Below are 27,738 nucleotides of genomic sequence, written 5' to 3' on the forward strand. Positions count from 1 at the left end.
GGCTCCCAGTACGTTTCCGAGCACAATTCAAAGTGTTGGTGCTGACCTTGAAAGCCCTAAACGGCCTCGGTCCAGGATACCTGAAGGAGCGTCTCCACCTCCAGCGTTCTGCCCGGACACTGAGGTCCAGCACCGAGGGCCTTCTGGCGGTTCCCTCGCTGCAAGATGCCAAGTTACAGGGAACCAGGCAGAGGGCATTCTCAGTAGTGGCGCCCGCCCTGTGGAATGCCCTCCCACCAGATGTCAAAGAGAAAAATTACTACCAAACTTTTAGAAGACATTTCAAGGCAGCCCTGTTCAGGGAAGCTTTTCATAGAATAGAATCATAGAATCATAGAGTTGGAAGAGACCACAAGGGCCATCGAGTCCAACCCCCTGCCAAGCAGGAAACACCATCAGAGCACTCCCTGTGGCACCCCACTAGTCACTCTTCTCCAGGATGAAGAGGAACCATTGATGAGCACCCTTTGGGTTCGGTCAGCCAGCCAGTTACAAATCCACTGAGTGGTAGCATAGTCAAGACCGCATTTTACCAGCTTCTTTACAAGAATATCATGGGGCACCTTGTCAAATGCCTTGCTGAAATCAAGGTAGGCTACATCCACTGCGTTCCCTTCATCTACCAGGCTTGTAATTCTGTCAAAAAACGAGATCAGGTTAGTCTGACATGACTTATTTTTCAGAAATCCATGCTGACTATTGGTGATCACAGCATTCCTTTCTAGGTGCTCACAGACTGTTTGCTTAATGATCTGCTCCAGAATCTTCCCTGGTATTGATGTCAGACTGACTGGGTGGTAATTATTTGTTTTTATAAAATTTTTATTGTTTTTTCACAATTTATATAAACACAGACAATACACAATACAAACATACAAACACAAAAACAAACATGTATAGTTTCATATCCTTTTTTCTTAAAACTTATTTTGCCGACTTCCCCATACCTCCCCTTTCTGCATTCCAATTCCCAAATTTGTTTCAGCAAATCCTCCCCTTAATCTTATCCAATTTTTCCTTTTCTTTTCTTTTACTTGATCTTTTACAGCTGTAATCCCTTACTTTCTATAACCACAACATTTTAACATTCATTAATTTTACAATTCTTCTTAAGGTAAATTTTAAATTTCTTCCAATCTTCTTCCGCCGTCTCTTTCCCCTGGTCTCGGATTCTGCCAGTCATTTCAGCCAGTCCCATATAGTCTATCACCTTCATCTGCCATTCTTCCAAGGTGGGTAGATCCTGTGTCTTCCAATACTTTGCGATAAGTATTCTTGCTGCTGTTGTAGCATACATTAAAAAAATTCTGTCTTTCTTTGACACCAATTGGCCGACAATGCCCAAGAGAAAGGCCTCTGGTTTCTTAGAGAAAGTACATTTAAGTACCTTTTTCATTTCATTATATATCATTTCCCAGAAGACCTTAATCTTTGGGCACGTCCACCAAAGGTGAAAAAAAGTACCTTCAGTTTCTTTACATTTCCAACACTTATTATCAGGCAAATGATAGATTTTTGCAAGCTTGACTGGGGTCATGTACCACCTATAAATCATTTTCATAATATTCTCTCTTAAGGCATTACATGCCGTAAATTTTATACCGGTGGTCCACAACTGTTCCCAGTCAGCAAACATAATGTTATGACCAATGTCTTGTGCCCACTTAATCATGGCTGATTTAACTGTTTCATCTTGTGTATTCCATTTCAGCAACAAGTTGTACATTCTTGACAGATTCTTAGTATTGGGTTCTAACAGTTCTGTTTCTAATTTTGATTTCTCCACCTGGAAGCCAATTTTCCTGTCCTGTTTGTAAACCTCCATTATTTGGTAATAATGGAGCCAGTCTCGTACTTTAAGCTTCAATTTCTCATAACTCTGTAATTTCAATTTATCTCCCTCTTGTTCCAAAATTTCCCAATATTTTGGCCATTTGGCCTCCATATTGAGCTTTTTCACGGCTTTTGCCTCCACTGGGGACAACCACCTTGGGGTTTTATTTTCCAGCAGATCCTTGTATCTAATCCAAACATTATATAATGCTTTCCTGACAATATGATTTTTAAAAGCTTTATGAGCTTTAACCTTGTCATACCATATATATGCGTGCCATCCAAATACATTATTAAAACCTTCCAAGTCCAAGATATCTGTATTCTCAAGAAGTAGCCAGTCTTTCATCCAGCAGAAAGCTGCTGATACATAGTACAGTTTTAAGTCCGGCAGGGCAAACCCCCCTCTTTCCTTTGCATCAGTTAAAATTTTAAATTTTATTCTGGGTTTTTTGCCCTGCCAGACAAACTTCGAAATATCTTTCTGCCACCTCTTGAAGCAATCCATCTTGTCCACAATTTGCAATGTTTGGAATAAAAGCAACATTCTCGGCAATACATTCATCTTAATAACAGCAATTCGGCCTAACAAGGAAAGCTTCAAATTTGACCATATTTCTAGATCTTTTTTTACCTCTGTCCAACATTTCTCATAATTGTCTTTAAATAAATTCACATTCTTAGATGTCATATTAATCCCCAAGTATTTCACCTTCTTAACCACAATTAATCCTGTTTCATTCTGGAACCTCTCCCTTTCAGTAACTGTCAAATTTTTCTCCAATACTTTGGTTTTTTGTTTATTCAACTTAAATCCTGCTACTTGACCAAATTCTTGAATTAATTCTAAAACCCTTTTCGTACTAGTTTCTGGCTCTTGTAAAGTAAGTACCAAGTCATCTGCGAAGGCCCTCAATTTGTACTGTTTAGCTCCGACCTGTACCCCTTTAACCAGCTGGTCTCTTCTAATCATATTTAGCAAAACCTCCAGGACTGATATAAAGAGTAATGGGGAAATTGGGCATCCCTGTCGTGTCCCTTTTCTATTTTAAATTCTTACGTTATCACATTATTTACAATTAATTTAGCCTTTTGTTCTGAATATATTGCACCCATACCATTCTCAAATCCTTGGCCTACCCCCATCCCATGTAGATTCTTCTTCATAAAACTCCAAGAAATATTGTCAAAGGCTTTCTCCGCATCCACAAATATCAGCACTGCTTTAGTGTTTATGTTCACCTCTAATAATTCCAAAATGTCTATTATATTCCTCACGTTATCTGACAAGTGTCTTCTTGGGAGAAAGCCTGCTTGGTCCTTATGAATCTCTTCCACCAATACTTTTTTCAATCTTTTTGCCAAAATGTCTGCAAAAAAATTGTAATCCACATTGAGTAATGATATAGGGCGGTAGTTCTTAAACTGAGTCTTTTCAGTCTCTGTTTTCGGTATGAGTGTAATATAAGCTTCTTTCCACGATTCTGGTGCCTTTTCCCCCTCTAAAATTTCATTGCAGACTTCCTTCAGAGGTTGGAATAACCACTCCTTCAAAGCTTTGTAATATCTGGAAGTCAACCCATCTGGTCCTGGAGATTTGCCTGGTTGCATGTTTTGAATGGCACCTTCTATCTCTTGTTCAGTTATTTTCTGGTTCAGATCTATTTTACTTTGATGAGAAATTTTTGTAGTCTGTATTTCTATGTCCCCTTCTTTCTGCGGCCCTTGCGAATATAATTTTTTGAAATAGTTCTGGAAGCAGTTTCTAATCTCATTTGGCTTATAGATATTCTTTCCTTCAACCTCTAGGTTTGTAACCGTATTTAATTTCTGTCTTTTCTTCAATTGCCAAGCCAGAAGTTTACCACATTTATCTGCAGATTCAAATGTCCTTTGTCTCATTTGTTTGATCTTCCATTCTATTTCTTGATTCATCAATTCCATGTATTGCGTCTGATATAACTTAATTTCTCTCAAAATCTCTTGGGACTTTGGTTTAGATCTCAATTTCTTTTCTCCTTCTTTTATCTTTTCCAAAATCTTATCCTTTTTCTCATTTTGGCTTCTCTTCTTTATTGTATTTTGTTGTATTAAAAATCCTCGCATAACAGCTTTGCTTGCATCCCAAATTACTCTTTTTTCAACATCTGTTTTTAAAGTTATTTCGAAATAGTCTCTCAAAGTTTTTGGGGCCTTTTTGTAGACCTCTTCATCTCTGAATAAGGTGTCATTCATCCTCCATCTGAAGGAGCCAGCTGTTGTTAACTTCATCTCCATCTTTACAGCATTGTGGCCGGAGCAGGTTTTTGGGCAGATTTCCACGTTCTTTATCTTTGGAGCCATCCCACTAGTAACCCATATTTGGTCAATTCTAGTCCATGTCATCATAGCTTCAGAAAAGAAAGTTCCCTCTCTCTTGAGAGGGTTCTTTGTTCTCCAGATATCAATCAAGTCCATGTTTTCAGTCATTTCAAAGAAAGTCTTTGGTAGTCTCCCATCTTTAGAGACCACCAGTCTTTGTGGTTTGTCCATATTTGTAGATACTACTCCGTTCATGTCCGCCATCAAAATTAAGTTGTAATCCAAATAATCCAGTAAGGTCTCGTGCAACTTCTTAAAGAATTCAGATTTCCCCTCGTTTGGTGCAAAAAATATGGAACGCTTCACGAATTTGCGTGTCATCCTTGTGCAGGGGCCATGCTAATCTTCTCTGTATCGTTCCAATTTTAGTATATGTGCTGCCGAAGCGAGCACGGGCGGTAATTATTTGGGTCCTCTCTTTCCCCCTTTTTGAAAATAGGGACAACATTTGCCCTCCTCCAGTCTGCCGGGACTTCGCCTGTTCTCCAGGAATTCTCAAAGATGACTGCCAGTGGTTCTGAGATCACATCTGCCAGTTCTTTTAATACTCTTGGATGCAGTTCATCTGGCCCTGGAGACTTGAATACATCTAAACTAGCCAAATATTCTTGTACTATCTCCTTAGTTATTCTGGGCTGTGTTTCCTTTGCTGAATCATTTGCTCCAAAATCTTCAGCTCGGGCATTGTTTTCTTTATCGGAGAAGACTGAGGCAAAGAAGGCATTGAGGAGTTCAGCCCTTTCTGTGTCCCCTGTTTGCATTTCACCATCTTCTCCTCTGAGTGACCCCACTGTTTCTTTGTTCTTCCTTTTGCTACGAACATACCCATAAAAGCCTTTTTTGTTGCTTTTAACCTCTCTAGCAAGCCTGAGTTCATTCTGTGCTTTAGCTTTTCTGACTTTGTGTCTACACGTGCTGGCTATTTGTTTGAATTCCTCTTTGGTGGTTTCCCCCCTTTTTCCATTTTTTGTACACATCCTTTTTTAATCTTAACTCAGTTAAAAGTTCTTTAGATAGCCACCCTGGCTTCTTAAGGCACCTTCCATGTTTCCGTCTCATTGGTATTGCCTGACGTTGTGCTTTTACTATCTCCCTCTTAACAAACTCCCAGCCATCATGAACTCCCTTTCCTTTTAGTATTACTGTCCATGGGATCGCACCCAGCACTTCCCTAAGTTTTATGAAGTCGGCTTTCTTAAAGTCAAGAAATTGAGTCCTAGCATGCTTGGCTGCTCCTTTCCGCTGTATAGTAAACTTCACAAGAGCATGATCACTCGCGCCTAATGATCCTTCCACTTCTACCCCACTAACCAGGTCATCAACATTGGTTAGGACCAGATCTAAAATGGCTGTTCCTCTTGTTGCTTCTCCCACTTTCTGGACAATGAAGTTGTCTGCAAGGCCAGTGAGGAATCTGTTTGACCTTATGCTCTTGGCTGAGTTTGACATCCAAGAAATATCCGGGTAATTGAAGTCCCCCATTACTACTATCTCCCTTCCTTTTGCATGCTTGGCCATCTGTTCCAGGGAGGCATCATCTATGTCCTCCGTTTGGCTTGGGGATCTATAGTAAACTCCCACAATGAGGTCTCTGTTATTCTTCTCTCCCTTAATTTTGACCCAAATGCTCTCACTTTGGCTTTGAGGTTCTAAATCTTGGATCTCTTCACAGGTATACACATCCCTGACATATAACACCACTCCTCCTCCTTTCTTGTCTGGTCTGTTTCTCTGAAATAGATTGTATCCCCCCATTATTACATTCCAATCGTGGGACTTATCCCACCAGGTTTCAGTGATGCCTATTATGTCATATTTAGTTTGCTGTATCAAGAGCTCAAGGTCATCTTGTTTATTTCCCATGCTTTGCGCATTAGTGTACAGACATTGAAGACCATTAATCATTCCCCCGTGTCTCTTATTTAAGGATTTTTTCCTCCCACCACTAGGTCTGCGTGCTGTTTGCTCCATTTGGTCTATGACATTTGGATGATCATCTTCATCCATTGATAGACTCCTACCTTCAGGAGCACTGTCTCCCTCCCCCACATTAGTCAATTTAAAGCCCTCCTGATCCTGACATCCCTTTTTGTTCCTCCCTTACGTCTGTGACTTCCTCTCTTAATTTTTCTAATTTATCTACCGTATGTTTTGCTCTATAACACGCACCTGACCATAACACGCACATAGTTTTTAGAGGAGGAAAACAAGAAAAAAATATTCTAAACGAAACAGTGGATGTATGATTTTTGTGGTTCATGCTGTGGTCACAGACATGTGATCTGACGGTGGGTTTGGGGTAGCCCAATGCAAAAATCCTGAGGATCCATGTGGATCCATGCTTTGTAACCACGTTTTTGCGCCATTGCGGCCCCATGAAACAGTGGGTGCGTGTGTTTTTTGGTGCAAGCTGTAGCCATGGACATGCTATGTGATCTGATGGTGAATTTGGGGTGACCCAGTGCAAAAATCCTGAGGATCCATGTGGATCCGTGCTTTGAAACCACGTTTTAAGTGGGGAGGGAAGGAAAAGCACTCAAGGGACAAGGAGCACACATGGGGGGTGTGGAGAAGGATGCTGCTAATAATGCAGAAGAGGCTCCTCTCCGGCTTTGCTCCTTTAAAACAAGCAGGCTCTGCGTCTCTCCCTCCTCCCCAGCAAGGAAACCACGATAGTAACCACTCTGAGACAAATCAAGAAAAATTGCGACCAACACTCTCCCCCAACAAGCGCAGTGAGGTCAACACACACACACACATACACACACACACACAGAACTGGCCCTAAAGTCGCAGGGCGCTGGAAGTCACAGGGTCGCTGGGGGAGTTAACGGGAAGCAGAGAACGATCCCTCACACACACAGACACACAGAGTGTCAATTCTAAAGTCGCAGGGAGAGTGAACGGGAAGCAAGAGACGGAGAAGGAGCCCTCACAGACACACAGAGTGTCAATTCTAAGGGCGCAGGGGCGCAGGGAGAGTGAACGGGAAGCAAGAGAAGGAGAAGGAGCCCTCACACACACACAGACACACAGAGTGTCAATTCTAAAGTCGCAGGGAGAGTGAACGGGAAGCAAGAGAAGGAGAAGCAGCCCTCACACACACACAGACACACAGAGTGTCGATTCTAAAGTCGCAGGGAGAGTGAACGGGAAGCAAGAGAAGGAGAAGGAGCCCTCACACACACACAGACACACAAGAGTGTCAATTCTAGGGGCGCAGGGAGAGTGAAGGGGAAGCAGGAGGAGGAGAACGATAGCTCAAACACACACACACACACACACACACACACACACACACACACACAGCCCCTACAGTGCCTAATCCAAAATCGGACAGCAAAAAACTGCAGGCAGGGACAGAGAGCAGGGGTTGTTTTAAAGCAGCTAACTCCCGCTCTGCTTCTCTCCCTCCTCCCCGGCTCCGCTAGCTGACAGGAGCCGCTTACACCCACTTTGCTGTTTCAAAGTGAGCCACGGACTGCTCACGACTGCAGCAGATTCCCCCGCCATCTGTAGGCATTCGCTCCATAACACGCACAGACATTTCCCCTTACTTTCTAGGAGGAAAAATCTGCGTGTTAGGGAGCGAAAATTACGGTACTTTTGTCTCCAAATTGCTAACCTTATCTCCCAATATCCCAAACTGTTCTTTTAGAACTTTGTTTGAGTTCTCAACATCTCTATGTACTTGTTCCTTCAATGATAAATTAGATTTTTCCATGTCACTACGGCCCTGTTGTGTAAATTCTTGCATTGATTTCATCATCTCTTTCCTAAATTCTAAAAGCTGCAGTGCAAAAGGGTCTGTCTGTTCTTTGTCGCCTTTCCCCCCATTATCGCCCTGTACATTGGCCCATCTTGCAGCTGCAGCAGCAACCGAAGCTGCTGTTTTACGTGTTGTTATTCTGTCTGGCCCCGACATTTCTTATCTGTTGGTTCCAAGTATTGTATGAGTTGTTCAAGGTCACACCTGCCAGCTCTGAATCTGTTCGGCTGTACAGCTATCACCCCCTCCCAGCTTTCTCCCGGTTTCCCTTTCCCTTTTGTCAGCTATCTCTCTCCCCGTCACACTTTCACATTCACTTTTATCCCCTAAGCAAAGGAAGATAAAAAAAAGAAAAAAAGGGGAAACGTTCAATAAAACATGTAACATAGAATATGTAAATACAATATTTAACAATAAGGGGGGGGGACCAGTTAATATTCCAAGAACAAGGGAGGTAAATTAAAAGATATATTAGGCCAGTCCAATTTCCAATATTGTCTTGGAACAAAAGGCGTGCACAAAACAAATAAAAAACCAGCAGAGAAAAAATTATTCTTTAAATTATACTTATCTACCTATAGTCTCTCAAATGGTGGTGGTTTGCAATATTTCCATAACTTGTAGGTTCTTTTAGTTAGTTCTTATTTTTAATCCCATGGCTGTAGTCTTGTTTTCCAAATCGCAAATTCACAGGCAACTAAAGTTCCAGTTATCAAGCAGCTGAGGCTTTGATTAACAAATCTTATTTGGAGAACTCTCCCATTTCTTCTTTTTTCTTTTTAAAGGGACGCGGGTGGCACTGTGGGTAAAACCTCAGTGCCTAGGACTTGCCGATCGTATGGTCGGCGGTTCGAATCCCCGCGGCGGGGTGAGCTCCCATCTTTCGGTCCCAGCTCCTGCCCACCTAGCAGTTCAAAAGCACCCCTAAAAAGTGCAAATAGATAAATAGGTACCGCTATATAGCGGGAAGGTAAACGGCGTTTCTGTGTGCTCTGCTGGTGCTGGCTTGCCAGCTATAGCTTTGTCACGCTGGCCACGTGACCCGGAAGTGTCTCCGGACAGCGCTGGCCCCCGGCATCCTAATTGAGATGGGCACACAACCCTAGAGTCGGACACGACTGGCCCGTACGGTACCTTTACCCATTTCTTTTTGGGGTACTTTAGAGTACTTGGGAAGCTGTTCCAGGCTCTTTTCTACTTTTATTTTGGAGGTTGCCCCCCAAATGTGCAAGAGTTCCCTGCAGGCTTCCTGTCTTTACTTCCCCCTTTCTTCTTTAGCTCTTCCAATTTTTTTTATAAAGTTGCTTAAACCTCCAGCTGTGTAGATTTTCACTTATATCTCACTGGGTAACTGGATACAGTTAAAGTTGCAAGCCATTAGAATGTAACCATCCTTCCAGTCAAAGTTAGCTGTAGCAATTCTCCATAGCAATAAACAAGGTCTGAGTCCCATTCACAAAAAAGTTCCCTTGCAGAGCCTGTCCGCAAAGATCGGAAACTGGCTTCCTATTTTGTTTCCGTTTCGCCAAATTGAAGTTTTATGGTCTAACTGCGCCTTTCAATTGTTTTATTGGCTTTTACCTCTAATTAGGAAGGTCTGCTGCTTCTGGTGACGGATCGTAGCTTCAGCAGGAGGTTGCGTTGTTGCCTGGAGCGTTCTCAAGCCTCTTCCTCTTTTCTCCCGTGTGCTAAACAGCAGCCAGGGGGTGCTGGGGGGGGAGAATTCTTGCTCTGCAGGAACCCTTGGGCCCCCACACTCCTGTGGGGTTTTTTTTGGGGTGCGCTGAGCTCTGGCGCTGCCCTCAAAGCCTCTCTGCCGGCTCCGTGTCACAGACGACACTCAGCACACCGACATTTTCCTCTGCAGCAGCCGGAACTGAAGTCTGTTTTCATATAATTTAGTTTATTGGATTTTTTACTTTGGTTTATTTTTGTTTAGTTAGAAATTATAAGAAAAGAGTACAGTGGTGCCCCGCAAGACGAATGCCTTGCAAGACGGAAAACTCACTAGACGAAAGAGTTTTCCGTTTTGGAGGTGCTTCGCAAAACAAATCTCCTATGGGCTTGCTTCGCAAGGCGAAAATGTCTTGCAAGTTCCTGTGTTTTTTCCCCCTTCCCCCCCCTTTTTCTAAGCCGCTAAGCCGCTTATCTGCTTATCCGATAAGCCGATAAGCCGCTAATAGCGCTAATCCGCTAATCCGTCAATGGGCTTGCTTCGCAAGACGAAAAAACCGCTAGACGAAGAGACTCACAGAACGGATTCTTTTCCTTTTGCGAGACAAAAGGAAAAGATAGTACAAGAATATTTGCGAGATAGTACAAGAATATTTGGCTAGTTTAGATGTATTCAAGTCTCCAGGGCCAGATGAACTGCATCCAAGAGTATTAAAAGAACTGGCAGATGTGATCTCAGAACCACTGGCAGTCATCTTTGAGAATTCCTGGAGAACAGGCGAAGTCCCGGCAGACTGGAGGAGGGCAAATGTTGTCCCTATTTTCAAAAAGGGGAAAAGAGAGGACCCAAATAATTACCGCCCAGTCAGTCTGACATCAATAGCAGGGAAGATTCTGGAGCAGATCATTAAGCAAACAGTCTGTGAGCACCTAGAAAGGAATGCTGTGATCACCAATAGTCAGCATGGATTTCTGAAAAATAAGTCATGTCAGACTAACCTGATCTTGTTTTTTGACAGAATTACAAGCCTGGTAGATGAAGGGAACGCAGTGGATGTAGCCTACCTTGATTTCAGCAAGGCATTTGACAAGGTGCCCCATGATATTCTTGTAAAGAAGCTGGTAAAATGCGGTCTTGACTATGCTACCACTCAGTGGATTTGTAACTGGCTGACTGACCGAACCCAAAGGGTGCTCATCAATGGTTCCTCTTCATCCTGGAGAAGAGTGACTAGTGGGGTGCCACAGGGTTCTCTCTTGGGCCCGGTCTTATTCAACATCTTTATCAACGACTTGGATGATGGACTCAAGGGCATCCTGATCAAATTTGCAGATGACACCAAACTGGGAGGGGTGGCTAACACCCCAGAGGACAGGATCACACTTCAAAACGACCTTGACAGATTAGAGAACTGGGCAAAAATAAACAAGATGAATTTTAACAGGGAGAAATGTAAAGTATTGCACTTGGGCAAAAAAAATGAGAGGCACAAATACAAGATGGGTGACACCTGGCTTGAGAGCAGTACATGTGAAAAGGATCTAGGAGTCTTGGTTGACCACAAACTTGACATGAGCCAACAGTGTGACGCGGCAGCTAAAAAAGCCAATGCAATTCTGGGCTTCATCAATAGGAGTATAGCATCTAGATCAAGGGAAGTAATAGTGCCACTGTATTCTGCTCTGGTCAGACCACACCTGGAGTACTGTGTCCAGTTCTGGGCACCACAATTCAAGAAGGACACTGACAAACTGGAACGTGTCCAGAGGAGGGCAACCAAAATGGTCAAAGGCCTGGAAACGATGCCTTATGAGGAACGGCTAAGGGAGCTGGGCATGTTTAGCCTGGAGAAGAGGAGGTTAAGGGGTGATATGATAGCCATGTTCAAATATATAAAAGGATGTCACATAGAGGAGGGAGAAAGGTTGTTTCTGCTGCTCCAGAGAAGCGGACACGGAGCAATGGATCCAAACTACAAGAAAGAAGATTAGGAAGAACTTCCTGACAGTAAGAGCTGTTTGACAGTGGAATTTGCTGCCAAGGAGTGTGGTGGAGTCTCCTACTTTGGAGGTCTTTAAGCAGAGGCTTGACAACCATATGCCAGGAGTGCTCTGATGGTGTTTCCTGCTTGGCAGGGGGTTGGACTCGATGGCCCTTGTGGTCTCTTCCAACTCTATGATTCTATGATTCTATGAGACACCACTGTATGTACAAATACAAGTTTAAATCAATATTTAATGTTATAACTATTTAAGGCTGTACATGTACCTAAGATCGTGTATGGATGTAAATTAATTAAAAAAAGAGAGAGATCGGCCCTTGGGGAGGATTGCGGCACCAGCAAACTATTAAAATACAATAGTCTTTCAGATAGTAAAAGCTTCCCTAAACAGGGCTGCCTTCAGATGTCTTCTAAAAGTCTGGTAGTTGTTTTTCTCTTTGACATCTGCTGGGAGGGCATTCCACAGGGCGGGCGCCACTACCGAGAAGGCCCTCTGCCTGGTTCCCTGTAACTTGGCTTCTTGCAGTGAGGGAACCACCAGAAGGCCCTCTGGGCTGGACCTCAGTGTCCGGGCTGAACAATGGCTTTGACAGGGGCGCCAGTCATATCAGCCGAAAAATCCCCCAGACCTGTTTGAAATCCCACTGGATCCATCAGCCTCCGAGGGCGGACCTTCCTAATAGATCCCCCTCTGCGGAGGGGGAAAGGTGCTGACATCCTAAATCTCATCAGGAAGTGATCTGACCACGACAAGGGACTGATGTCAATGTCCCCCACCTTCAAATCACCCTCTTCCTGTCCAGTCCAGAAAACAAGGTCCAGAGTGTGGCCTGCCTTGTGTGTTGGGCTGGTGACATGTTGGAACAGCCCCATGGTTGTCATGGCAGCCATTAAGTCCTGAGCCGCCCCAGAGCCAGCTGTCTCAACATGGATGTTGAAGTCTCCCAGAACCAGTAGTCTAGGAGTCCCCAACACTGCCTCCAAGACCAACTCTGTCATCTCAGGCAGGGAGACTGCTGGGCAGTGAGGCGGGTGGTAAACTAGCAGAATCCCTAATCTGTCCTGATTGCCCAACGCCAGGAACAAACACTCTAGGCCCCCCCCCCCAAACTGGACAGAGAGCCTGGAGATAGAGAATCTCTATGTTGTTGTTGTTTAGTCGTTTAGTCGTGTCCGACTCTTCGTGACCCCATGGACCAGAGCACACCAGGCACTCCTGTCTTCCACTGCCTCCCACAGTTTGGTCAGACTCATGTTTGTAGCTTCGAGAACACTGTCCAACCATCTTGTCCTCTGTCGTCCCCTTCTCCTTGTGCCCTCCATCTTTCCCAACATCAGGGTCTTTTCCAGGGAGTCTTCTCTTCTCATGAGGTGGCCAAAGTATTGGAGCCTCAGCTTCAGGATCTGTCCTTCCAGTGAGCACTCAGGGCTGATTTCCTTCAGAATGGAGAGGTTTGATCTTCTTGCAGTCCATGGGACTCTCAAGAGTCTCCTCCAGCACCATAATTGAAAAGCATCAATTCTTCGGCGATCAGCCTTTTTTATGGTCCAGCTCTCACTTCCATACATCACTACTGGGAAAACCATGGCTTTAACTATACGGACCTTTGTTGGCAAGGCGATGTCTCTGCTTTTTAAGATGCTGTCTAGGTTTGCCATCGCCTTTCTCCCAAGGAGCAGGCGTCTTTTAATTTCGTGACTGCTGTCACCATCTGCAGTGATCATGGAGCCCAAGAAAGTGAAATCTCTCACTGCCTCCATTTCTTCCCCTTCTATTTGCCAGGAGGTGATGGGACCAGTGGCCATGATCTTCGTTTTTTTGATGTTGAGCTTCAGACCATATTTTGTGCTGTCCTCTTTCACCCTCATTAAAAGGTTCTTTAATTTCTCCTCACTTCTGCCATCAAGGTTGTGTCATCTGCATATCTGAGGTTGTTGAAAAAAACCCCACAATTTAAAAGGCTATCGAAACAGTTTAAAAACAGTTTTTTTAAAAAAAGAGGTCCTCTCTGCTGAGCAGCAGTCCTCATGGGCCTGTCAGGCCCCGCTCTAGGCCAGGTGGAGAGAGGCAGGAATGGGGCCCTCGGGCACTCAGCAGAGGAGTCCTCTAGTTGAAACCCAGATATCGCCCAGCCCTACTATTGCATATCTCTGTCCAGGTGCTAAGTACTTTTATGCTGCTTTACAAATGTGTCCACCACCTAGTTGATTTGTGCAGTATATTTGCCTGTAAAATAAATATAAAGAAAGTAGTGGGGGTTATTGGGAATGTTTGATGTTTTATTGTGTTCTTTATCTGCAGGAAGCTGCCTAGAGTGGCTGGGGAAACCGAGTCAGATGGGCAGAGTACAAATAATAAAATTATGATTACTATTATTTGGTTACAAAGAACAGGAAGTAAGTGACACAGGGTGGCGTCACTAGAAAGTTATCTGTGATTAAGCCAAGAGTAAATGCAAACATGGGAAAAGTGAGACCCACTAAAAACCACAGGCGGGAGAAGCCTGTGGACGTGGGATTCGGCTGGCACCTTTTGCGCCTCCCCTACTCGCGGGGAAACCCGGTTTTGGGGATCCGGAGCGACATGGGGTCAGCGGCGCGGTGCTTTGAATCGACTGCTTCTTTCACGGAGTGAAGCCGCATTGCTGTTGCCGGAGAGCGCTGACTTTTTCCTGTGGACAATTGGACTTTAAACAACTACCCGTGAGTAGAACGGAAAATTGGATCTTTAAACATCTTAATTTGGCACCGAAACGGGAAGGTTTCAAACAGGAAGTCCGCCTTCCTCTTTTGTAAATAGATTGAAGCAAAGACATTGCAAGCTAAAGTCTTGGAAAGCCTTTTGTATAGGATTAAATCTCCATCGGTTAAAATTACTAAACCCCCCTTGGAAGCAGGAGAAGGGGGGGGGATTTTAGATCGTCTAAGCCTGCAGGAGAGAGAGTGAAGAAAGATAAATTACCACCGTTTTGAACCTGGGAACGGGCTGCCAGTAAGATAGACGTTTTGGGATAGTTCATTGACTGTGAATAAAACGTATGTTGACAGATAGTTAAATAAGAGAAATATATTGTTTCCATTGTTTCCTTTTGCACTTAAAAAGGAGCAAAAGTAACTGAAAATCGAAACTAACTTTGTTGCTGGATCTGCGTTTAAAAAGACAGATACAAATAGAAATTGTTTCCTCTAGAGGGAGCTTTTGAAACTGTTGTAGGAGTGGAGCTGGGGAATTTTCCAGCTGCAGAGATTAAAGACCGTGAGAATCAGAGATTGACCTTGGACAAGAGTGTCGACAGAAGAAGCCTTAGTGATTGCATTTTGCAAGACAAGTGCTTTATTGGAACAGCTTCATGAGAAGATGGATGTGATGACTATTAAAATTGATAATTTGGGACAAAAATGACTGATTTGGGACAAAAAGTGAATACCTACACAGAAACTACTCAGGAATCGATTCAGGAATCTACTTTGACATGGCAAGTTGTGGAGAAGACGAGGGAGAAAGCTGTTGTTAAATCTCAAGTAACACAAGTGGAGAGAGCCCCAGCCTTACAGAGGCAATTTGATGAATATAAGCTGTTGCCTTTTACGATTGAATTTAGAGAAAGCCAGATTTGGAGGGGTGGAGTCCCGCTTGGATTGAAGAAGGAAAGTTGGATAGATCCCCTTATGCAGGGATGTTCTGGCTTTTGGGATTTGGATTTGGGTCAGGGGGAGATTGGAGTTGTGGGGGCCTTTACCTTCGGAGGGATTTTGAAAAACGCTCTGAAATATCTCTTGGACTTTAGTTCTGACTATGGAGAATGGGCTGACCTGTCAAGAAGGAATAAAGACATTGTTAGGTTGGAGTTTCCCCGAGATCTACTCCTCAGAGCCAAAGGAAGGAAATTAAGAACAAGATCAGCAGAAGATAAAGTTAAGTGCATGTATAAATATGAAGAAGATCTGCAGAAGGGACATGGAAAAGAGTTAAGAGCCTCGGACAGAAGATCACCAGGTTGATGGACCATATGGAATTGATAGAAAGGACTGACAGAATCCGAGACCAGGGAGAAGAGACGGTGGAAGAAGATTGGAGAAAAGTTTAAAATTTATTTAGAGAAATATTGTAAAATTAATGAGTGTTAGAAAAATGTTGGAATGAAATTACATGGCTTTAGTAGAAACGTTATAAGGAGTTAAGTATAAATAAGTTTTAGGGTTTTAATGGTAAGATAAGGTTAAAATAAATTAAGACAATTAAATGACAGAAAACAGTGAAAGATGGAAAGGATTTGCTGAAATAATTAATAACTAGAACACAAAAAGGGAGGTGTGAGGAGGTCGATGAAACAAGTTAATGAAGGACAAAGATATGGAAATATTGGATGTGTTTTTAATTGTTTTTGCTTTTGTTTTTGTTTTGCTGTATTGTGACTTGTGTTTTTTATGTATTTTTACTTTTTCTCTTTCTTTCTTTTTTTTACTTCTTTCGGTAATCCTTAAACTTTTAATAAATATTATTTTTTTAAAAAGTGAAAGTGAAAATTTCACTAGCCTTTATCTGCTTTAATGTGTATTTGAGGTAAATATTTATATTTTATTAGAGAGAAATTTTGAATTGTCTTAAAACAAGCCTATCCAAGAAGCAGAGAACAGTTTGCGTATTAAGGATCCATAGCTAAAGCTGAAGTTTGCGCATCCCATTTCTTGTGATCTTGTGGAATTTATTTATTATATTATCTTCAAGCATTGGCAGATTCCTTGTTCATTTTCTCGGTAGTGGTACCCGCCCTGTGGAACGCCCTCCCACAAGATGTTAACGGAAAAAACAACTACCAGACTTTTAGAAGACATCTGAAGGCAGCCCTCTTTAGGGAAGCTTTTGATGTTTAACAGACCACTGTATTTTAATACTTTGTTGGAAGCCGCCCAGAGTGGCTGGGGAAACCCAGCCAGATGGGCGGGGTACAAATAAATTATTATTATTATTATTATTATTATTATTGCAACCGCTTTGGATTACAACCATTTTGGATTACAACCACGTCAAACCCGGAACCTGTTTTGGTTTACAACCAGACCTCCAGAACGGATTATGGTTGTAAACCAAGGTACCACTGTATTGGTAGTTCTTGTATGTACAAGTATGGGAGCTTCTCCCTGAGATAACTTGGGAAGGGCTGTAGCTCAGTGGTGGACCATCTACTTTGAATTTAAACAGTCCCAGAGTCAGTTCTCAGTATCTCCAGGTAGGGCTGGGTGTTGTCCTCTGTAGGAAACCCTGGAGAGCTGGTGCCAGTCAGTGCAGACAATATTGTGTTAGATGGAACACAACGGTCCAACAGGAGGCAATGATGGCCACCAAATCAGATGGCTTTAAAAGAGGTTTGGGCAAATTCAAGGAGCATAATGCCGTCAATGACTACTAGCTATGACAGCTATGCTCTGCCTCCATGGTTGGAGGCAATAATACTTCTGAATGCCAGTTTCTGGAAACAGCAGGAGGGGAGAGTGCAGTTGTGCTTGGGTGTTGCTTGTCAGTCTCCCACAGGCATCTGGTTGGCAACTGAGAACAGGGTGCTGGACTAGATGGGTGATTGGCCTGATATGTCAGGCTCATCTGTGTTCTTTTGTGTGGCTCGATATAAAGCAGCTTTCTATGTTGTTGAACTTTACTCAGAACATTTCTGTGTTCGTGTTTTCAAATAATTACAAATAATTATTTCTCTTTCTCTTTTTTATTTTTGTGTTTATCTGCAGAATGGGTGCATGTCGTTGGTGCACCTCTGATGATTCAGTCGTCAACCTGCTAAAAAGTTATGCTTCCTCTACATTGCCTGCAAATGAATTTGCTTCAGCCAATAATGATCTCTGTTACTGCATAGAGTGTGTGGATGAGTACCATAAAGCAAAGGATGAGTTGCCATCCTTCCATGAGGTAATTTGCTTTGATTGATAGCCCACTATATCCTGGCTGTGTTGGGGCTGGCTGATGACAGAGACAGTCATAGCAGATTTGGGCAGGCAGAAGGCCAGTAGTTATTTGATAGCTTCAGGGGTGGGTAGCTTGATTCAGCTGGTGGTAGAGGTTGCTCACCTGAAGTCGCAGTGATGTCATCAGGTGTCTCATTCCCCCCTCCCCTATGTGATGTGCAGCACTTTGAAGCAGCAGCAGCAACAAAATATTGGGGGTGCCAAACAAATCTCTTCCTTACCTTCCTCCCGCCTGCTGAAATCTGCTTTGGGCTGTAAAGTGGGTGGTAGCCACCCTGGTGTATGATCCTAAGAACTGGCTTAAAATAAGATCTCCAATTAAAAAAAGACAGCCCACATGACTGCCCCCTGGAGAGCTGATGGTCAAGCAGAGCAGGCAATACTTGGATAAATGGGCCAGTGATACAAAGCTGGTTTATATGTAAGAAATAGGACCTGTAAAGGTGCCCTTAGGAATGTAAGCACTGCGCAGTTCCAGCTCACTTAGAATAATAATAATAATTTATTATTTATACCCCGCCCATCTGGCTGAGTTTCCCCAGCCAATCGGGGCAGCTCCCAATCGGATATTAAAAACACAATACAGCATTAAACATTAAAAACTTCCCTAAACAGGGCTGCCTTCAGATGTCTTTTCCTTGACCTCTGAAGGGAGGGCGTTCCACAGGGCAGTCACCTCTACTGAGAAGGCCCTCTGCCTGGTTCCCTGTAACCTCACTTCTCACAGTGAGGGAACCGCCAGAAGGCCCTTGGCGTTGGATCTCAGTGTCCGGGCTGGAAACCCAGCCAGATGGGCGGGGTATAAATAATAAATTATTGTTATTATTATTATTATCGCCCAGTCCTTCCCGGCTAGCTTTTATAAGCCAGGATGGGCAAGGATCCAGGAGACAGGTGGTTGGTTTCACTTGTCCAAGCAGCCTGTCCACATTCTCGGAGGTAACAGATTGGAATTGATCCCATATAACATGACTAGACAGGACTCCAGCACTCTCCCACCCTGGCCCTGCTCCCACGGTGGAGTCTACCTCCTTCTGAATCTGAGCGACTTTATCTGCAAAAAACTTAGCAAAAGCATTGCAAGAGACCTTGGGGTCCCTACCAGGCCCCGGTGACGAAGGTGGTTTCAATAGATTGCCAACCACCTGAAAGAGTCTCCTGCTGCTGTTTTCTGCAGATGCAATAGAGGCAGTGAAGAAGGTCCTTTTCGCCGTCGCCACTTGGTAGGCTTGACGTTGAGTTCTAACCTGTGTCCGATCCGATTCAGAATGAGTTTTCCGCCACCGGCACTCTAGCCATCTCAACGATTGTTTCACTGCCCTCAGATCCGGGGGAAACCACAGGGCTGTCTGGGCTCGATGCAATCGGAGAGGGCGCTTTGGAGCCAGGCAGTCGATAGCCCTGGTTAACTCCGCATTCCAACGGGTCACCAGGGAATCAGCTGAAAGGCCATCAACATGGGATAAAACATCCCCTACCACTCTCTGGAAGCCATTTGGCTCCATTAAGTGGTGGGAGCGGACCATCCCAATCGGTCCCACCTCCCTGCAGAGGGGAAGGGTCGCAGAGAAGTCCAGTTGCACCAGGAAGTGATCTGACCATTGGCATAGAATAAAAGTGTGGTGTAGCTTTTTCTGGGGGTGATGTACTTGCTCACTTAAACTTAATGGAGGGGAAAACACAGGGATTTGGACCAGGGAACAGCAATGTGAAAGGAGGGCAGGGATCTGTGAGTGGACAGAAATCTGTTAATGTTAATACATAACATAGCATAGCATACATTTAATATTGTTTCAGTTGTGTGTCACAAGCACATTAGCTATATAGCTTGCTGGGTTCTAGCCAACAATGTTTTCCAGGTAGACCCATTGAAATATATATCTGCCTAAATTAGTCATGCCCATTAATCTAAATCGGACTTCAGTTCAAAGAACACTAGATACTGCATTTTTTTAAAGTTGCACTCATAAGCTGGCTGCAGCAATTATGAAAGTAAATTTTCTGCATTTAACTCACTTTGTAAATAAGTGTTTCCTTGTGTGAAAAATAAAATTGCCTGCAAGTCCTTTTCTTCCCCTTGCAACCCTAATGTTTCTCTGTCTCTGTCTGTCTGTTTGTCTGTCTCTCTCTTCCTCTCTCCCTCTCCTTAAAAAGAAACGCCTGAGTTCCTCTTTGCTCTGAAAACAGAGCTCAAATTAACTGTTGCTGTTTAGACTTTCAAGTGGGAGCAGCTGCTTAGTTTTGTTTTGTCCCAGTCACCCTTGGTGTAACTCAAAATCTGAATTGCACGAAGCATGATCTAACTAATTAAGTCTGCTATACACAAAGCTATTACCAGCTGCAAACTTTGGAGGAGTTTTTTCACCATGCCCAGCTTTTTCCTCTCCTCTGTCTCATTCTTCTGGCATACACATTTTAATACTTATCTAACCCTGAAAAAGAGTTCCGGGGAGTGCCAAGACTTGCTGACTACATTCTGACATTTCAGCTTCTTCTAACAACAAGACTAAACTAATGAATATAAGAAGAGCCTGATGAATCAAGCCAAAGGGGGCCCACCTAGTCCAACATCCTGTTCTCACAGTTAGTTGTGTGAAACCCATCAGCAGGGCCCGAGCACAAGAGCCCCCTACCAGTGGCGGAGCGGAGAGCAGGCGGGGGTGGGGCTGGCATGCGCCACCCGCAGCAGTGTGGTACGCCCAGTGCAGGCGGGGGGGCAGGTGCGATGGCACCCTGCCGGGATCGCGCTGCCGGGGGCAGGGCACTCCCCCCACACTCCTCTTCCTCCACCAGTGCCCCCTACCCTCCTGTAGTTTCCAGCAACTGGTATTCAGAAGCATTACTTCCTCCCAACTGTGGAGACAGATCATAGTCATCATGGCCAGGAGCCATTGATAGCCTTCTCCATGAATTTATCTAATCCTTCTTTTAAAGTCATCCAGGTTGGTGGCAACCACTGCCTCCTGTGAGAGCAAGTTCAATAGTTTAACTATGTGCTGGATGAAGAAGACCTTTCTTTTATTTGTCCTAAATCTTCAAGCATTCAGCTTCATTGGAAGTCCATGAATTCTAGTGTTATCAGAGAGGTAGGAAAACTTTTTTCCATGTCATGCAAACATTTATAAACTCCTACCATGTCACCCCTTACTCGCCTTTTCTTTAAACCAAGAAGTCCCAAACATTGCAACCTTTCTTCATAGGGGAGTCACTCTATTCTTTTCATCATTTTGGTGAAGGTTTCCAAACTTTACAATATCCTTTTTGAGGTGAAGCAACCAGAGCTGTGCACAGTACAGTGGTACCTTGGTTTAAGAACAGCTTAATTTATGAACAGCTTGATTAAGAACGCTGCAAACCCAGAAGTAGGTGTTTTGGTTTGTGAACTTTGCTTTGGAAGCAGAACATGTTCCGCTTCCTGTTGAGGCAGCTTTACCTGCAGCAATTGCATGTTGATTGCCCTCTTAAAAGACAAAGTCCAGCAACTGGAGGAACGTGTAGCTACGCTCCAAAGAATTAGGGAGCTGGAGCTCTTCTTGGAAGCAACAGAGCACACCGTCTCCACCAAGGAAGAGACAGGGGACTCCCCTGAGAAGGAGGCTAGTTCACCAACACAGGAGCCAGATATATGGAGAAACGTGACTCAAAGAAGTAGGAGGCCCAGGGTTCGCTCTGATTGTTTTGAAATACACAATCGCTTTGAGGTCCTCTCCCCTAGCATGGAAGACGAAGAACAGACTCCATTTGAGGATCTCTCCCTCATTACAGTCAATCAGGTATATGAAGACGAGCAGCAAAGTCAGTCCTCAGGGAATGTGCAGGCGACCTTGGAACGGACAGCTCACGGAAGAACCCCGACCAAACCTAAGAGGAGGCGTGTAGTGGTGATAGGGGATTCCCTACTGAGGGGAGCAGAAGCAGTGATCTGTGGGCCTGACAAGATGTCTCGGGAAGTGTGCTGTATCCCCGGGGCTAAGATCCAAGATGTAACTGAACGACTGCAAGGAATCATTAAACCCACTGACAAATACCCCTTCCTCTTGGTTCATGTGGGAACCAATGACACAGCAAGCAATAGCCTCCAGAAGATCAAAAGAGACTACGAGGCTCTCGGCAGGAAATCGAAGCAACTAAATGCACAAATTGTCATCTCATCTGTCCTCCCAGTTGAACGACGTGGCCCAGGGAGAGAGGGAAAAATAGTGGAAGTGAACAGCTGGCTTCGCAAATGGTGTAAACAGGAACGGTTTGGATTCTTAGATCACGGACTGCAGTTTCTTGAAGATGGACTTCTGGCAAGCGATGGGCTGCACCTCGCAACGGTTGGGAAGAATGTTTTTGCCAAAAATCTCAGAAACCTCATGAGGAGGACTTTAAACTGACTAATGTGGGGGAGGGAGACAGTGCTCCTGAAGGTAGGAGTCTATCAATTGATGAAGATGATCATCCAAATGTCATAGACCAAATGGAGCAAACAGCACACAGACCTAGTGGTGGGAGGAAAAAATCCTTAAATAAGAGACACGGGGGAATGATTAATGGACTTCAATGTCTGTACACTAATGCGCAAAGCATGGGAAATAAACAAGATGAGCTTGAGCTCTTGGTACAGCAAACTAAATATGACATAATAGGCATCACTGAAACCTGGCGGGATAAGTCCCACGATTGGAATGTAATAATGGGGGGATAGATTTAGATAAATTTATTGTCATTGTCCGTATATACACAGTATACACAACAACGAAAATCAAACACCCACCCAAAGACCGGGTACACATATACATTTGCACGTATCTCCGAACTCTCATCCTATTTAGACATAATCTATAAAACATAACATAATCCAGAATATAGCATGACCTATTAAAAGCATAACATAACCTAAAACCTATCTCATTCCTTCCACTCCCTACTTACTAAACCTTGCAACTGGCCCTGAGATCGTTATTTAGTGCAATCAGAGCTCTTGGATAGAAACTATTCAGAAGGCGTGTGGTTCGTGTTTTCATTGTCCTATATCTTCTGCCCGAAGGCAATAGTTCAAAGAAGTTGTGAGCAGGGTGGGTGGGATCTCTCAGAATATTATGTGACTTCTTCAAGATGCGAGACGTGAAGATCTCATCCAGGGTTGGTAGTCGGAGCCCAATAACGTTCTGGGCAATTTTAATTGTTCGCTGTAAAGCTTTTTTATCCGTTTCAGAGCTGCTCCCATACCACGATAATATACTATAGGTTAAGACACTCTCGACGGTACTATGATAATAGGACAGGAGTAGGTGCTGGGATAGATTCAGTCCCCTGAGCATTCTCAGGAAATACAACCTCCCCTGCACCTTCCTCACAACCATATTAACATTTGCAGTCCATGAGAGGTCCTCCGAGATATAAATGCCCAGGTATTTAAAACTACCAACCCTCTCCACTTCCTCGCCATTTATGTGCAATGGTAACAATACACTTTTCTTTCTCCTAAAGTCAATTATGAGTTCTTTGGGTTTTTTGGTGTTAAGCATAAGATTATTTTCTTTACACCATTGAATTAACCCCTGTACTTCTTTCCTATAAGCAGTCTCATCGTTCTCACTGATGAGCCCCACCACTGTTGTATCATCCACAAATTTGATGATTGTGTTGGACTTATACAGTGGGGTGCAATCAAATGTGTACAGAGAATAGAGAAAGGGACTTAGCACGCATCCCTGAGGGGCTCCTGTGCTTAATACTAGAGTAGAAGAATAGTAAGGTCCCATTCTCACTGTCTGCGGCCTATCAGTCAGGAAATTCCTTACCCACAGACAGATCTTCTGATGTATACCCAAGTTGGTCATTTTAAGAAATAACCTGTCTGGCAGAATTGTATTGAAGGCAGAACTGTAGTCCACAAACAACAGCCTTGCGTAGGTTCCCTGTCGTTCTAGATGACTCAATACAGTATGGACGGCGATGGAAATAGCATCATCAGTAGATCTGTTTCTTCTGTATGCAAACTGGAACGGGTCTAAAGTGGATGGAAGACTAGCCTTAATATAATCTAGCACCAATCTCTCAAAACATTTCATAACAACAGATGTTAAGGCTATTGGTCTATAATCATTGAGAGATACCACCACTGACTGCTTGGGGACTGGCACTATAATCGATGTCTTCAGGCAGGTAGGGACAGAACCCTGCAACAGGGATAGGTTGAAAATGTCCGTAAATACGCCGGCTAATTCTGCAGCGCAGTCCCTAATAGCCCGTCCCATGATTCCATCCGGTCCAGCTGCCTTCCTGATGTTAATGCTCCGAAAGGCACGTTGTACGTCACAGGTCTGTAATAAAAGTGGTTGTCTATCAGTAGTAGTTTCTGATGATGTGCTGGTGGCCAATGCTGTAGTGACGGTAGTTCCAGTTCCCTCCTCAAAGCGGCTAAAAAATTGATTCAGTTGATCAGCCAGGTGCGCACTGCTGCTAGCCAATTCGTTTTTAGTATTTTGCCCTGTAATTTGTCTCAAACCTTGCCATACTCGACGAGGGTCGGAGCTCTCAAAATGTTTTTCGATCCTCCGGCAGTACATAGCTTTGGCATTCCTAATGCCCTTTTTCAATTTGGCTCTAGCTTCTCTATACTGCTGCGCATCACCAGAGTGAAAAGCAGCATTTCTTGCCTTTAACAGAAGATACACATCCCTGTTTAGCCAGGGCTTGTTGTTAGGGAACACCCGTATTTGTTTGGTGGTAGTGACAACATCAATGCAGCTTTTAACGTAGAACAGTACTATTGAAGCATATGTGTCCACATTATTCTCCTCAAAAAGCGACCACTCGGTGCTCCGAAAGCAGTCTTGGAGTTGCTCAGATGCACCTACTGGCCACACTCGTATCTCTCTAGTTGATGGTCTAATTCTGCGTACGAGAGGTCTATATGATGGTATCATAAGTAAGGATATGTGGTCTGACTGCCCCAAATTGGGCAAGGGCTTAGTCTTGTATCCATGCATGATGTTACTATATACTCGGTCCAAAGTATTTCCCCCCCTGGTGGGACAATCATCATACTGGTGGAACTTAGGGAGCACAGTCCTTAGATCGGCTCGGTTGAAATCACCAGCAACCACAAGTGCTCCATCCGGGTGGGCCCGCTGCTGTCTGCTAATGGCAGTTAGCAGGTGGCCCATAGCTGTAGTAGTGTTTGCATCAGGAGGTATATACACCGCTGTTATTATAGCAACATTAAACTCACGTGGCAAGTAAAAAGGGCGGCACTTCACCACTAGGTACTCCAAATCAGGATACAATCTATTTCAGAGAAACAGACCAGACAAGAAAGGAGGAGGAGTGGCGTTATATGTCAGGGATGTGTATACCTGTGAAGAGATCCAAGATTTAGAACCTCAAAGCCAAAGTGAGAGCATTTGGGTCAAAATTAAGGGAGAGAAGAATAACAGAGACCTCATTGTGGGAATAAAAAAATTCCTTCCTGTAGCACCTTAAAGACCAACTAAGAACTAACTTAGTTGGTCTTTAAGGTGCTACAGGAAGGAATTTTTTTATTTTGACTATGGCAGACCAACACAGCTACCTATCTGTAACTGGACTCATTGTGGGAGTTTACTATAGATCCCCAAGCCAAACGGAGGACATAGATGATGCCTTCCTGGAACAGATGGCCAAGCATGCAAAAGGAAGGGAGATAGTAGTAATGGGGGACTTCAATTACCCGGATATTTGTTGGATGTCAAACTCAGCCAAGAGCATAAGGTCAAACAGATTCCTCACTGGCCTTGCAGACAACTTCATTGTCCAGAAAGTGGGAGGAGCAACAAGAGGAACAGCCATTTTAGATCTGGTCCTAACCAATGCTGATGACCTGGTTAGTGGGGTAGAAGTGGAAGGATCATTAGGTGCGAGTGATCATGCTCTTCTGAAGTTTACTATACAGCGGAAAGGAGCAACCAAGCATACTAGGACTCAATTTCTTGACTTTAAGAAAGCCGACTTCATAAAACTTAGGGAAGTGCTGGGTGAGATCCCATGGACAGTAATACTAAAAGGAAAGGGAGTTCATGATGGCTGGGAGTTTGTTAAGAGGGAGATAGTAAAAGCACAACGTCAGGCAATACCAATGAGACGGAAACATGGAAGGTGCCTAAAGAAGCCAGGGTGGCTATCTAAAGAACTTTTAACTGAGTTAAGATTAAAAAAGGATGTGTACAAAAAATGGAAAAGGGGGGAAACCACCAAAGAGGAATTCAAACAAATAGCCAGCACGTGTAGACACAAAGTCAGAAAAGCTAAAGGACAGAATGAACTCAGGCTTGCTAGAGAGGTTAAAAGCAACAAAAAAGGCTTTTATGGGTATGTTCGCAGCAAAAGGAAGAACAAAGAAACAGTGGGGTCACTCAGAGGAGAAGATGGTGAAATGCAAACAGGGGACACAGAAAGGGCTGAACTCCTCAATGCCTTCTTTGCCTCAGTCTTCTCCGATAAAGAAAACAATGCCCGACCTGAAGAATTTGGAGCAAATGATTCAGCAAAGGAAACACAGCCCAGAATAACTAAGGAGATAGTACAAGAATACTTGGCTAGTTTAGATGTATTCAAGTCTCCAGGGCTAGATGAACTGCATCCAAGAGTATTAAAAGAACTGGCAGATGTGATCTCAGAACCACCTGCAGTCATCTTTGAGAATTCCTGGAGAACAGGCGAAGTCCCGGCAGACTGGAGGAGGGCAAATGTTGTCCCTGTTTTCAAAAAGGGGAAAAGAGAGGACCCAAATAATTACCGCCCAGTCAGTCTGACATCAATAGCAGGGAAGATTCTGGAGCAGATCATTAAGCAAACAGTCTGTGAGCACCTAGAAAGGAATGCTGTGATCACCAATAGTCAGCATGGATTTCTGAAAAATAAGTCATGTCAGACTAACCTGATCTTGTTTTTTGACAGAATTACAAGCCTGGTAGATGAAGGGAACGCAGTGGATGTAGCCTACCTTGATTTCAGCAAGGCATTTGACAAGGTGCCCCATGATATTCTTGTAAAGAAGCTGGTAAAATGCGGTCTTGACTATGCTACCACTCAGTGGATTTGTAACTGGCTGACTGACCGAACCCAAAGGGTGCTCATCAATGGTTCCTCTTCATCCTGGAGAAGAGTGACTAGTGGGGTGCCACAGGGTTCTGTCTTGGGCCCGGTCTTATTCAACATCTTTATCAACGACTTGGATGATGGACTCAAGGGCATCCTGATCAAATTTGCAGATGACACCAAACTGGGAGGGGTGGCTAACACCCCAGAGGACAGGATCACACTTCAAAACGACCTTGACAGCTTAGAGAACTGGGCAAAAACAAACAAGATGAATTTTAACAGGGAGAAATGTAAAGTATTGCACTTGGGCAAAAAAAAATGAGAGGCACAAATACAAGATGGGTGACACCTGGCTTGAGAGCAGTACATGTGAAAAGGATCTAGGAGTCTTGGTTGACCACAAACTTGACATGAGCCAACAGTGTGACGCGGCAGCTAAAAAAGCCAATGCAATTCTGGGCTGCATCAATAGGAGTATAGCATCTAGATCAAGGGAAGTAATAGTGCCACTGTATTCTGCTCTGGTCAGACCTCACCTGGAGTACTGTGCCCAGTTCTGGGCACCACAGTTCAAGAAGGACACTGACAAACTGGAACGTGTCCAGAGGAGGGCAACCAAAATGGTTAAAGGTCTGGAGCTGGGCATGTTTAGCCTGGAGAAGAGGAGGTTAAGGGGTGATCATAGAATCATAGAATCATAGAGTTGGAAGAGACCACAAGGGCCATCGAGTCCAACCCCCTGCCAAGCAGGAAACACCATCAGAGCACTCCTGACATATGGTTGTCAAGCCTCTGCTTAAAGACCTCCAAAGTAGGAGACTCCACCACACTCCTTGGCAGCAAATTCCACTGTCAAACAGCTCTTACTGTCAGGAAGTTCTTCCTAATGTTTAGGTGGAATCTTCTTTCTTGTAGTTTGGATCCATTGCTCCGTGTCCGCTTCTCCGGAGCAGCAGAAAACAACCTTTCTCCCTCCTCTATGTGACATCCTTTTATATATTTGAACATGGCTATCATATCACCCCTTAACCTCCTCTTCTCCAGGCTAAACAT

At 44.0% G+C, this 27,738-nt stretch overlaps 1 protein-coding gene across 3 annotated transcripts in view; it reads left to right on the forward strand.

The window, feature by feature from the left end:
* LOC309523293 (putative helicase senataxin) overlaps positions 1–27,738 on the forward strand; it is a 314,428-nt gene that overhangs the window by 55,676 nt on the left and 231,014 nt on the right. For 2 of the 3 annotated variants that reach the window (XM_082207068.1, XM_082207067.1), the window contains exon 2: positions 17,383–17,560. In XM_082207068.1, the coding sequence (XP_082063194.1) occupies positions 17,384–17,560 (177 nt within the window). In that variant the 5' untranslated portion in view covers position 17,383. Of the gene's footprint in view, positions 1–17,382; positions 17,561–27,738 lie in introns of those variants that run through there. The other variant, XM_082207069.1, reaches the window with a different exon arrangement.

The sequence above is a fragment of the Podarcis vaucheri genome, assembly GCF_965113315.1.
Source record: "Podarcis vaucheri genome assembly, chromosome: W".
NCBI classification, from domain to species: domain Eukaryota; kingdom Metazoa; phylum Chordata; class Lepidosauria; order Squamata; family Lacertidae; genus Podarcis; species Podarcis vaucheri.